Source organism: Wolffia australiana, chromosome 5 (genome assembly GCF_029677425.1).
Source record: "Wolffia australiana isolate 7733 chromosome 5, ASM2967742v1".
NCBI classification, from domain to species: Eukaryota; Viridiplantae; Streptophyta; class Magnoliopsida; order Alismatales; family Araceae; genus Wolffia; species Wolffia australiana.
Window position 1 is genome coordinate 17,669,507 of NC_135839.1, and position 13,458 is coordinate 17,682,964.

The 13,458-nt window shown below is 45.8% G+C and overlaps 1 protein-coding gene across 2 annotated transcripts in view; it reads left to right on the forward strand.

Moving 5' to 3' along the window:
* Window positions 1-133: 133 nt before the first annotated feature.
* The window catches only part of LOC144703614 (K(+) efflux antiporter 6-like), a 43,296-nt gene continuing 29,971 nt past the window's right edge, over window positions 134-13,458 (forward strand). Inside the window, exons 1-7 of one of the 2 annotated variants that reach the window (XM_078575817.1) lie at window positions 137-566; window positions 1,060-1,103; window positions 9,491-9,546; window positions 9,627-9,705; window positions 9,777-9,838; window positions 9,921-9,996; window positions 10,161-10,235. In XM_078575817.1, coding sequence (XP_078431943.1) covers window positions 371-566; window positions 1,060-1,103; window positions 9,491-9,546; window positions 9,627-9,705; window positions 9,777-9,838; window positions 9,921-9,996; window positions 10,161-10,235 — 588 coding nt within the window. In that variant the 5' untranslated portion in view covers window positions 137-370. Of the gene's footprint in view, window positions 567-1,059; window positions 1,104-9,490; window positions 9,547-9,626; window positions 9,706-9,776; window positions 9,839-9,920; window positions 9,997-10,160; window positions 10,236-13,458 lie in introns of both variants that reach the window. The other variant, XM_078575818.1, reaches the window with a different exon arrangement.

The following is a 13,458-nucleotide window of genomic DNA, read 5'->3' on the forward strand; positions in this document are numbered from 1 at the left end:
CTCTCTCGTTTCCTAGCATTTGTTGTTAGGATCCTCTCTAATTCTTCATCCGTCTGATGTTTTCTTAGCTTGCAATATATATATATATATATATATATCCAACAAGTCTACACTACGATCTTGTTGAGTTGTTTCTTTCATCATACGTGTTTAATTCGTCATGGAAGATGGAAATGTCTTGATTTATGCGTTTATGTCATGGAATGGAACCCGGCGGCCGATTACGACAGAATGTAAAGTCCGTCGGTGATCCTGACCCCACTCGAAGATCAGTTCGATCACTCTCGTTCTCCCGGTATTAAATCAAGCCTTTAATTTCTGCGATCATTCATTACGCAAGTTCGGACCGTCCGCTGCGATCTCCGATGCGATGAGGCTTTTCGCTTCGAGATCATCATCACGGCCTGGCGTCACCATTGGGATTTTCCTTCTCTTCACGTTTTTAATGTTTTCCTATGGAGAAGATGGAAGTGCCCACAAGAATCGTACGAAGGATACCAGCCTCGCGGGCATGATTGGTCGTGCCTTGCAGAAGGAGTTTCCTGAAAGCGAGCAGGATGGAGAAGGTGGGTGAATTTTCGCACTTTCTTCTTTGTTGGCTGTCTCGTGTAATCCACTGTTAATTGAGTTTCATACATTGTTGTAGCGTTATACTATCCCCTCGGAGTTTGTATGCTTGGATCGTACTCGAAGAATCTGTTTTTTTTTCTTTTCGCTGGAATTAATCCTGCTAGCAAAATGGGTTACATTTTGTCATTTTCTTTCTCGTACTTGGGAGTTTCTGAGAAGCTTCATTTGAACGTGTTGCTTCCTCAGGAATGCAGCATCGTCTACGTTTGATGGTCTGACATTGGTTCCAAAAGAAAATGTTTTCCCTCTGAGGACTACGTTGTCCGATCAATTTCCGTGTTCCAGATAATCAATTCCTTTGTGATGGTTTCTAGATAATCGATTGGTGTCGCGTTGTATGGGCGTGCATTGTTCACAATCTTAGGCTGAATTATTGAGAGTTTCATTTCAATTTTTTAATTTTTATTCTTGATTCCATTTATCTTTCAGAAGCTGAAGAGAGAAACTTCAGTAACAGCGTGGCTGGAAGACAGGTTTCCCCTTACACTTTTTTGTTTTCTAGTTGGTTGTTGATTCTTAGTTTCATGATCATTGGTTGATTGAAATGATATGAGACATCTACTTTGGGACACTTGAAATTTTTTCTTGGGATATTCAATGAGTGAATAGGGTGTTAAGTTCCAGATTTTGGTAATGTTTTTATGAACATAAAACGTGATAACCATTTGAACAATTGCGTGACGAGATAAATCCTGATAACGTATTTTTACTCGCCCATACTTTTAGAATTTTTGTACATTTTTATCAATTTTTACGCTCAGCAATAATGCAATATTTTGGTGCGGGGCTGTTTTTTCTTGGTAGATTTTTTGTTATGCTATGTTATAAATGTAGGAGTTTCATCTCAGAATCTTGCAATTCGATGCTTTATATTCCTTGTGATATTGTATTATATACCATCTTTAGAGATCTTAGAGTTACAAATTACTGAAGGACCTTGATGAGGAAATAAATTCTACAAATAATGGCCCGACATGATATAGGTCCCTTTTTAGAAGATCAAAAGCACATTATAAGAGTTGATGTGACGCCTTACCTTATGATATGATTGTAAACTGTCATATATATTTCCAAAACTGTCAGGGATATCAGAAGAGTCTGACATTCCTCTTGTCAGTGTTCCCTTCTGTCAGACCTGCCACAATTGTCAAGACCAACTTTTACCTCTTCTCTTTTGTTTATTGTGTTCATGCGACATGCCTCTTTAAGCTCATTTTTCTCGTTCTCAAAATGAGAAAATAAATTTCTCTGTTATATTTGGAGAGAATAGTTTCTGTTTTGTTCTAGGATATAAAAAACATGTAGTATACCCCACAAGGACGCGCATGAATAAATTTCTCTGCTATATTTTGAGAGAGGGGAAGAACACAAGTTTGGGCTTTGAATTCCACACTTCCATTTTGCACCACCTGGCTTAAGGTAAGAAGATAGACGATCACAAATTATAGAAAACACCCACCAAAAGACAAATTGAGCCTTCTAACTCTGCCTTGTAACTCCACCCTCAAGCTGATAAATGAAATTATTGAGGTACTTCATTGCTAGTTTTGAGGTTGTGGGTAGGGAGGAGTCAAATAAGTATTTGAGGATGCTGGACGTTCACCTTGTGAAACAAAACTGCCTTGACTTTCTTTAGGAATCTTCTGCTGAGCACTGTAAAATACCAACACCAAATGGGTTTGCCTAAGCGGGCACAACTGTGGGCCACCTGCAGTGCTGGACCATCCTGCAGTGAGCCGTTCGTTCGGCAGCTGTCTTGCTACAGTGCGCCCAGTTCCTGTTATGGTGAAGCTGTTGTCATGACATGGTCATGCCACATTTTGATTCATATTCAAGCTGCATTGCATCTGCCTTGGGTCCACCCAGTCTCCAACCATGGTCAAGTGGTAGTCTACCCATTGTCAAGCAGCAGTCCATCAGGGGTGAAGTTAACCCCCTTCGCTTTGAGGTCTGATGGGGCTGTTGGTCGGGGAGCACTGCTGCACTGAGTTCTTGATGCATCTGCGTGAGGACAAACTCTGCAACTTTGAGCGCTTAATATGGATGCCTCGGAATGGGTTTCATTCCTCCAGCTCTTGAATGGCTCCACACTTCAATGTTTTGGCAACCACAGTCAATTATAAAACACATCCCCTTGATGTTAGGGTTGGGTCAGTGGCCTGAGGTCTCCAATGTGGCTGCCTTAATATGGGAACCACCGCCAGGACAAGGTCTTGAATGTGGTACGAACCGATGTGGTTCACCTCATGAACATGCATGAGGGAGGAAGTCCAATGGGGAATGGACATCACCAAGCAGACGATACAGGGGGAGGCTGGGGTTGGATATCGCCAAGCGAATGAGAGCCGACAGGGTGGACGTCGGCAGCGGAGTACGGTGATGGCAAAGTTGTCAATTTTGATTATCGTTTCTGTGAACAAGAAAACAATACTTCTTGATAATGAAATGAAAGAGATTACAGGGTTTTATAGGGAGCCCTAATGGGCTGACTAGAGATAGGGCCCTTAATGGGCTAACAGGAGAGAGAAAAAATAAAGAAACGTAATAATCATATCAACACTCCCCCTCAAGCTGGAGCGTGGATGTTTTCCACACCCAGCTTGGAACAGAGCTCCTCAAACCTAGGGGCATGAAGCCCTTTGGTGAAGATATCTGCAAGTTGTTCAGCGGACGGAACATATGGCGTGCAAAAATCTCCCGATTCAAGCTTCTCTTTGATGAAATGGCGATCGATCTCAATGTGCTTTGTACGATCATGCTGAACGGGGTCATGAGCAATGCTAATCGCCGATTTGTTGTCGCAGAACAGCTGGACAGGGGAGATAACTGGACACCGTAGCTCACGAAGAAGCTGGGTAATCCAAAGTGCTTCACACAGACCATGCGCAAGGGTACGGAACTCCGCTTCAGCACTTGATCGGGAGACCACTTTCTGCTTCTTGCTCCTCCAAGTAATCAGATTGCCGCCCAAGAAGGTGCAATATCCAGATGTGGACCGAGACGCAGGCCGGTATGGCGACGAAACAATAGTCCACGGCCAATGGTGCCCTTCAGGAAACAGAGGAGACGATGAGCAGCATGAAAATGGCTCCTGCGAGGAGTCTGCATAAACTGACTCAGAACACCCACTGAATATGCAATGTCCGGACGAGTGTGGGTGAGATAAATCAGTTTGCCCACAAGTCTTCTATATGGTCCAGGCTCAGCAAGCTCCTCATCCGCATCGGCACCAAGTCGATGGTTCGCATCAATCGGTGTCGAAGCAGGCTTGGAGTCCTCCTTTCCAAGCTCATAGAGAAGGTCCACCGTATACTTTCTCTGACAAATAAAGATCCCGCTCGAAGAATATGCCACCTCTATACCAAGAAAGTACCTCAACGGGCCAAGATGGCGAATAGCAAATTCCGACGAAAGATACATAGCCAGCTCCGTAATGGTCGCCGTATCATCACCCGTAAGAATGATGTCATCCACGTACACAAGCAGAATAGCGACTCCCCCTGACGTGGAATGGCGGTAGAAGAGGGTGTGATCTCCATTACACTGACGGTATCCACGACGCTTCATGGCCATCGTGAAACGACCAAACCACGCTCGAGGAGATTGCTTCAAGCCATATAGTGCTTTCTTCAGGCGACAGACAACAGACTTTGGAGACAACGGCACTAAGGAAGTGTAGCCAGGGGGTAATGCCATGTAGATCTCCTCAGTCAAATCACCATGCAGAAAAGCGTTCTTCACATCATATTGCTGCAAAATCCAGCCACGATCCGCAGCAAGGGCCAATAAGATCCGCACCGTATTCAGCTTGGCAACGGGGGCAAATGTCTCCTGATAATCAATGCCATGCTTCTGAGTAAACCCTTGCGCCACAACCCGGGCTTTGCGCCTCTCAATAGAACCGTCGGAATTATGCTTCACAGCATACACCCAACGACTACCCACTAGATGCTTCCCGGCCGGTAGAGGAACCAGATCCCACGTCTCATTTTGAGCAAGAGCATGAAGCTCCTCCGCCATAGCCTGACGCCAATGCGGAAACGAAAGGGCAATGTCCACCGTCTTTGGAAGGGAAGTGGCATCAAGTGAGGTGAGAAGGGCATGATAGGATGGTGAGAGACGGTGAGATGAGATGGATGCCTCTAATGGATAGAGAGGAGAAGAACAAGACGAGGGCAGCACGGTTAATGAGGAGGTTTCTGGAGGGTGGAGGAAGAGGAGGCGGGACAGCTGGAGAAGAAGCAACCGAGGTTTTCAAGAGCAAGAGTAATACCGTGGCGTTTTCAGGCGGGCAGCGACGTATAGGAAGCGGTGGAACCGAAGAAGTTTCGGCAGAAGAGGGAATTCTGCAGCAGGGACAGGAGGAGTCTCCACAGGAGGGACTGAGGCGGCGGCCGGAGGCGGGTCGGGAGGCACAATCTCTGGAGGAGCAACAGGAGGAGACACTTCTGTCGGGGCCGGCGAAGAGGGACTAGAGACGGATGACGGAGGAGATGGTGGAGGAAGAATTAGGAATTCAAGTGGATCGGATGGAGATGTGGACGATGGTGGTTCTGGAGAAGAGGAGGAATAGTAGGGAAGAAATTCATCAAACGTGGCATCTTTGGTGACGACAAACCGACAAGAGGGTGGATGATAGCATAAATACCCTTTTTGGGTGGAAGAATAACCAACAAACACACATTTGATAGCACGAGGATCCAGTTTATCACGACCAAGTTGATGGTTAGGCGCATAGCAGACACATCCAAATACACGAGGGGTGAGATTAGTTCGGAGAGAGAGTGGGAAAGACATGCTGAAGATGGTCAATAGGAGTGGAATAGTCAAGCACTCAAGACGGAAGGTGGTTGAGGAGATGGATGGCGGTGGAGACGGCTTCCCCCCAAAAATACTTGGGCACATGCATATGGAAGAGAAGGCTCCGAGTCATGTCAAAGATGTGGCGGAATTTTCTTTCGGCAACGCCATTTTGCTGGGGTGTATAAGGGCAAGAGGTTTCATGGATAATGCCTTTGTCTCGAAAGAAAGTGCTTAACGAAGTGTTAACGTAGTCTTTAGCATTGTCGGAGCGGAAGCGACGAATTGATGTAGAAAATTGAGTCTGGACAAGTGAGTAGAATTGAGGAATGACACGTGATATCTCCGATTTGTTCTTTAAGAAATATGCCCACGTGAAACGAGTTGCATCGTCAATGAAGATGCATAGCCATCGAGAGCCGGAAGTGCTGTGAATAGGGGATGGTCCCCACACATCGGTGTGAATAAGGGAGAATGGGGTCAAAGAATGAGAAGAAGAGATAGGATACGTAGTGCAATGATGTTTCGCAATTTGACAAGCATTACAAACAAAACGGTCCACAGAATGGCCTTGAAAAAGTTTGGGGAAAAGACGATAAAGAGTAGCAAAAGAAGGATGGCCGAGACGTCGATGAAGAAGCCACAAACGCTCGTGGGAAGTCGAAAGGGAAACTGCCGCAGCAGCAACAGCAAAAGAAGTCGAACGAGGTCGAACAAGATAGAGCCCCTCATGCTCCTCAGCAATGGAAATCGTCCTCCCCGACACCTTATCACGATAAAAACATGAAGTAGGAGAGAATGTAAGGTCTTGGTTCAAGTCGCGAACAAGGCTAGATAAGGAGAGAAGATGATGAGTAAGACGTGGAACATGAAGAACTTTAGGTAGATGCATAGAAGAGGAAATAGCCACACGTCCAATACCCGCCACGGTGAGAAGATCGCCGGAGGCTGTTTTGACTTTGGAGGAACCAGGGACGGGTTTATAAGTCACAAAGGCTCTTGGATTAGGAGTCATGTGGGCGGTGGCACCGGAATCAAGGAGCCAAGTAGAAGAGAAAGGAGAATGGCCAGAAGGGGATGGAGGTGTAGGAAGACCGGTGGACATACCTGCGTGGGCCAAGGAGCATGATCCCACGATTGGAGGATCCAGCAATTGGCGTAGACGTTCCATTTCTTCCGGAGTAAAGCTGGCGGGCGAGGGCGGGAGAAGACCATATGGCATAGGTACTTGACCCGGAGTAGGCACGGGACCGGCAGCAGGTGCGACAGTAGCAAGGTTACTCTGCTGCATGCGTTTCCGTTGAAGCTTGTAGCACATCTCCTTAGAGTGACCTCGCTTCTTGCAGTAATTGCAAAACAGCGAAGGATCACCCTTCGGAGAATCCTCCGTCCGAGCAGTCTGACCACGCGGCAAAGAACTGGGTGGTGTAGTCGTCGATGGGCAAGCAGACGAAGAGGACTGAGCTACAAGTGCCGAAGCCGAGTTCTGGGCCTGCTGAAAGCGAGATTCTTCAACCCTCACACTGCGGAGCGCATCCTTGAAGGTAGGACCAGTCTCCCGATGTATAAGCTGAGCCCGTACCGCTTCATATTCCGGGTTCAGTCCCATAAGAAACTGGAAAACCCGAAGTTGAAGAGTATATTTGCGGTCCACCGAATGAGGGTCGGGCGGCATGTAGTGGTCAATCTCATTCCACAACGAAATGAGCTCCGTACTGTACTCCATGATAGACCGGTCTCCTTGACGCAGGTTGGCGGCCCGATGCACCAATTCGTACAGAGTCGCAATATTGTGCTTCTTGGAGTGGCTCTCGAGTGCCGCTTCCCAGACCGCCCGAGCCGACTCTAGAGACAGGAATTCACCTTTAACACTGGGTGAAATACTGTCCAAGAGCCAGCGATGAACTACCCCCTCAACGTCCAGCCAGTCATAATACTTGGGATCGGTCCGGGGAGGTCCGTCTTCTAGAAGATGGCGCATGAGACGCCCCTTTAAAGTGATCTGGACGTACTGGCGCCATTGCAGAAGATTAAATCCAGTAAACATACCATCCGGAGGCATCCTAGGCAGAGAGAATGGCCCAGGAGAGGACGACCAATTCCCGGGCTCAAGAGGCACTGCAGCTGCATGTGGCGTAGATACCGGCGTCGAGTCTGGCGTAACAGTAGAGGTCTGGGCTTCTGGCGAATCAGCAGCAACCGGATTCGTCATTGTAGAATCCGGTGGCTCAATCAGAGTAGATCACAGTCAGAAGGTGCTGAACCATCCACAAGAAACAACTGCACCGAGCGGTGGGATCTGCAAGAGCTGATGGCTCGACTGAGGCAGATACACGGCGCGGCGGATGCGGCTCGCGGCACGGACCGAGGCACGCCGATGCGGACCGAAGCACGCGGCTGTGCGCGGCTGGCTGCTGCGCGCGCGCGCCGGGAGGCTTCAGCGGCGGGCGCGACCGTCGCGGCTGGCAGCAGCTGCGCACGGCGGCGGCTGCTCACGCCGGGCGGCTGTGCGCGGCGGCGCGTGCGGCTGGTTGCTGCGCGGCGGCGACCGTCTTGTGCTGGCAGCTGCGCACGGCAGGCGGTTGCTCGCGGCGGGCAGCTGCTCACGCCGGGCGGCTGTGGTACCATGTGAACAAGAAAACAATACTTCTTGATAATGAAATGAAAGAGATTACAGGGTTTTATAGGGAGCCCTAATGGGCTGACTAGAGATAGGGCCCTTAATGGGCTAACAGGAGAGAGAAAAAATAAAGAAACGTAATAATCATATCAGTTTCCAATATCAGTCTAATTCCTGCCCTCCAAAAAGTAGGCCTACATCTTTAAAGGGTTCATACGAGAATGGGGCAAAACATGAAAATGCCCATAGTGGCCCTAAGATGTGATAGGGATCATAACAGAATGCAACCACCTCAATATTGGTGTGAATGACTCAAGGTCTTCAATGTGGCAGCCTTGACATGGTCACTGGCATCTCGAGGTCTTCAATGCTGTCTCCTCTAGGTCTTCAACATGGCAACCTCGACATGGGTGCTGGCACCTTGAAGTTTTCACTGTGACTGCCTAAATATGGGTGCTTCCAACACAAGGTGCTCAATCTTAATGCCTCTATTGGCGCCATAATTACAAGGTGAAGTAAGGTTTCTATAGTCCAATGCTGATGAGGGGCTGATGTGGGGTCCACTTGGCACTCGTTGGCTGTCCAAATGTCCACCTCTTGTTCTACAGGTCTCCCTTGTCACCTGTTGGACTTGAAAAAACCCAATCAAGAGGACCAGCCTACTAACGGAGCATCTTAATCCCTTCCTCAAGCCCAGGGAGATCAGGAATTCATATGTGAGCCACCCTACCTCTGCTTTCTCTGTCTCCAACTGGTTGTGACCTCTCTCTCTCTCTCTCTCTCTCTCTGGCTCTGCAGATGACCGCATCCTGTGGAGAGTTATCACTCCTCATCCTTCAGATGATCACTTTCTTCCATTCGCATTCTCCTCCTTGACTCAGGGACCCTCCACTCTCTTCTCTCCCTTGACCTCTACCTTCTGGATCCAGAGACGATCTGTTTTTTGGAAGCGTTTGTTAATTTCAAGTCTGTGAGTCGAGTGCATTTGATCGATACGCCCCATCTGGGTTGTATCACATTTAAAACCCAAACATGAGAAATTTAATCTCAGTTGCCTTTTTATGTGAAAAAATTGGACACTTTTCATTCCTTCAAGCAAAGGACATTGCGCCACAAACTGAGACCTTAGCAATAGCTGATTGACTCGCAATTCAGTATTTACTTGATAAACTTTTCTTCTATGGCTTCATCTCAACTATACAAGCCATCTCCAGAATATTCCGTAGCATAAAACTGCAAAGGAACATCTCAAATATATTTAAAATCATGTATCTGTTTTTTATGAGCTATTACTAATTTTTCTTGTGGCTGAGATTAATGTAGCACTATTTTCCATCTTACTTGAATATTGAAGGACGATATGTTGCAAGATTGAAAGTTCTTATTCTGCTCCGTACTTTTCATTTATACTCTTACATATCTTTGAGGGTTTTTTTCCAGGCTATCTTTGAAACAGTTGCTAGAGTTAGATCAAATAAAAACGACACAAAGGCGAAGTATGCATCTTCTACTTTCCAGGGTTATTACTATGCGGAAAATTTTACTTCAACGTAGGCCTAAACATTCTTCGCGTCAGGTCATTTCAGTTCCATGACGTTTTCAACCTGGACCATGAAAATTTTGGGGAAGACACTCCTACCTTGATTGACCGGAAAGTATGTGGACCATTGCTTTGTGATCCCGGCTAATTGAGATTCTGATTTTGTTGACATTCCCTTTATTTCAGGACAATATTTTCATCATATCAAAACCCAAATCAAAATACCCCATGCTTCAGCTGGATCTCCGGTTCTTCCTTCTTCATGTTCTGTAGCATGTATTCAAGTTATGTGTTTTCTTTACATTGAATTCGATATTTTTATTATTTCAGGTTGATCTCTGATCTTGTCGTAGTTATTGTCTCAGCAACTTGTGGTGGCATTGTGTTTGCTCATGTTGGACAGCCTGTCAGTGCCCCATTATTAAAAAAATGATTTTTTTCAATGGTTTTTGTTATTTCTGTTGAGAACAATTTTCACTGCGTTTAAATTGGTTTATCTTCTCCTGCTGTTTCTAATTCTGCTAAAATTTCTATTGAAGGTACATTGATTAAGAGATTAATTTTATGCAGGTGATTATTGGATATTTGCTTGCTGGATCTTTGATTGGGCCTGGAGGTTTGAGATTTGTCCGTGAGCTGGTGCAAGTAAGGTGCCCTTCTCTGGCATCATGTCTTTTTTTCAGTATTGCATAGATTAGGATTTGGAACCTTATAAAGTTTTAGGACGTAGAAAATATGATACTAGAAACACCTTTTTTGACAATCACAGTTAAAGTGGCACCACACAACTTTATTTTATTTATATCATCTCGGAATCTTGGTGTTTGTGTCAGCTCTTCAACTAATCCACTCATTTTACTCAACTTATCGAAGACATCTGAAGCAATGAACAAGCTACCCAAGATTGGAAATAACTGAGAATCTAAGTGCATAAAATAGAGCTCGATATGAGGAAAAGGGGCTGAGATTGGCCAAGGAGAGGTTACTGTTTCCTTTTCCTTCATTATAAATCTTTTGAATCTGTTTGAATCTTGGCCTTCTTTATCGCCCCCTCTACTCTCGATCTCTTTTGGTCTAGTTTCTCTGTTGGAAACTTATTTTTCCTCACATTTGTGGTTCAGAATCATAACAGATTATGCTCAACTCAAAAAAATGATGCCAGAAGACACAGTTATAGTAATTGATAAGATTGAGCTTTATATATGGAACTGTTTCCATAATCCTCCTCAAGAAGTCAATACAATTGTTGGCTTCTTGTGATTCTTGTTCACATTAGCTGGTTTTAAGTATTGCAGCTCAGCGTCTTAGGCTGTACTTCTGATGGATTATTTTTATACATTTATGGATGATTTTGTTAATACTTATTTTCATGAGAAGAAAATCTAAGTAATTTGGTGCAAAGAACAACAGTGTTGTAGACATTTGAATATACTGCCGTGCTTTATTTAGTGGGACCAATAATGTCAATGAATACAAGTCTAATGATTGATTGGATTCAGCTTCTGCTCACATATGATAGAGGAATATGTTGGTGCATCTGGTACTTCCTGTGGGTCTTGCCTTCACAAGTTCAATGACTTGGTCTGATTGACTAGGGAAAAGAGACAATAAATCAGCCATTAGCATTGCTCATGATCCAGTCCTGCATGATTGCACTAAGGACTTATTGTCAATTGGAATGAATAGTCAAGGAGTGGAATTTGTTGTTCAAATGGCCTAGTCATCTGATTGCGATTTAGTATACAGCTCCTACCCAAAATAAGAATGATGGCCACCAAAATTATGTTGACAGTAATAAAATCTTCCGTGTTGGAGGATGATAGCATTTTAAGTCCCTTTTGGTAGTAGAGCACCCAAAAATGATACACGAGAGCACAGTAATTCATTTTATGAGTATCCTGCACATGTCTATGCCACACAGCTAACACTTTCGGCGGCAATTTTTGTCTTAGAGTCAAAATCCCAATGAGTCTCATCCACATCTTCAACAGGACACTAGCTTTAAATTTGTGGATGGCAGCCAAGTCTTTAGATGAGGCATACAGGTGTTGGATAACTCATGAATCAATCCTTTGCGCTGAAGAAACTGTTGTATCATCTATCTTGATATGCTTGATGGAAACTCCAAATTGACATGTCATTGAGTAAAAATGCTTTAATGGCGGATGAAATATCTACTTCATTCCCCAGAAGATATACTCAAGTGATGGAAGAACCAGACAATTATGTTGTTGTGAAGTTTCATCCTTGGCAGACTGCAAAGCCTCCCCACAGTTGTTTGACTTCCCAATACCTTGTATCCTTCAGCAAGTCTAGTCCTCTGTCCTATCACCTTGTCATAAATGGATCACCCATCAAAGATAAACAGGATGTCATTTAAAATTGCATTACATAGCTTATCGACTGATATTTGATTGGCCAATGCAACGAAACATTAGGGAGAGTCCCAATTGAAGAAATATTAATACTTCCTCATTGGTTTCTAAAGCATAGTGGGCACCATTGCTGTACTCAGATGTCCTTGACTCATATTTCCCTGATTCATTCATACAGTTCCTGGACGGCCATTTATCTTTCAACTTGTGTCCCTCCTATGAACCTTCTTTTTTCTGTAAAATTCATCAGAATTTGCCATAATTGTACTCCAGTATACAGATGAAACCATCTTCTTCATGGAAGGCTCCATGGAGGAGGCTAGAAACCTCTCCTTGTAAGGCCGAAGAGGCCAGCAACTTGCTCCACGGCTGCCCCGACACCACCGCTACGCTGACATTCCAACCTTCTCCGGCGGAGGTCCAGAGCGATGGCTTCGGCACGTGGAACACTATTTCCGGGCTTATCCGGCGCGAGATTCCAAACACCTCCGTGTCGTCTTGTCATATATGGAAGGGAAAGCATCTGCTCGGTTCTGCTTCAAGGACGACCGAGCAAGTTTCGCTAGTTTGGACGATTTCACGCGTCAAGTCAACTATCGATTCGGCCTCCAGCCTTGCGAGGCATATCACCAACTATTCAAACTCGAACAAGTGGGCTCGGTGGATGAGGGGGTATCTGCTTTCAAGGATTTGGTGGGTTATCTTCCAGATCTATCAGAAGAGACGGTCATACACACCCTCTATTCTGCACTTTGACCGTCTATACAATCTGAAGTTAGTCGAAGATAACCACCTTCCACAGAAGAGCTCATCAATTACGCATTCAAGGCCGAACGAGTGTTGGCTCAACTAGAATCAACAGCACCCGAGCGCTGAAACACCGGAATGCGGCCGCTGGGCGACCCGCCGCGAAATCAGCCACCCCCAGCCTTGGCAGGGTTACCAGGAGGACGGCAACCAACACGGGCCCTTCGTTAAATTTCGGCTCACCACGAAAGGGTTCACCAATTGCCGGGCGCAAGGGCTGTGCTTCCAGTTTGATTAGAAATTTACGCCGGGGCACGCCTGCCGTAAGACCCTCAATGTCTCCATTGTAATGAACATGGAAAACTCGACGGGGATATAGACGGACGACGACGACGAGACGGGGGATGAAACGACCCCGGTAGAAGAAAACACCCGGGAGCTACGACTCCTCAATCTACATGCCGTCATTAACATGTCCTCGCCGCATTCTCTCCATTTTAAAGGCAACATCCGGGGACAAGCAATCACCATCCTGATTGATTCCGTCGCCTCCGACAACTTCATAGATGACGCACTCACCCACCGACTGGCCCTGTCAAGGCACGAGACAAATCCTTACCGCACTTGCTATGGAGACAGCAGCTCGAGAACTGACACTGAGGTTTGCTCAGACGTGCCGCAACACATTCAAGGATACGCCACAGCTGCCGACTTCTACCTGGTGCCGAACTTGTGTCTTGACGTCA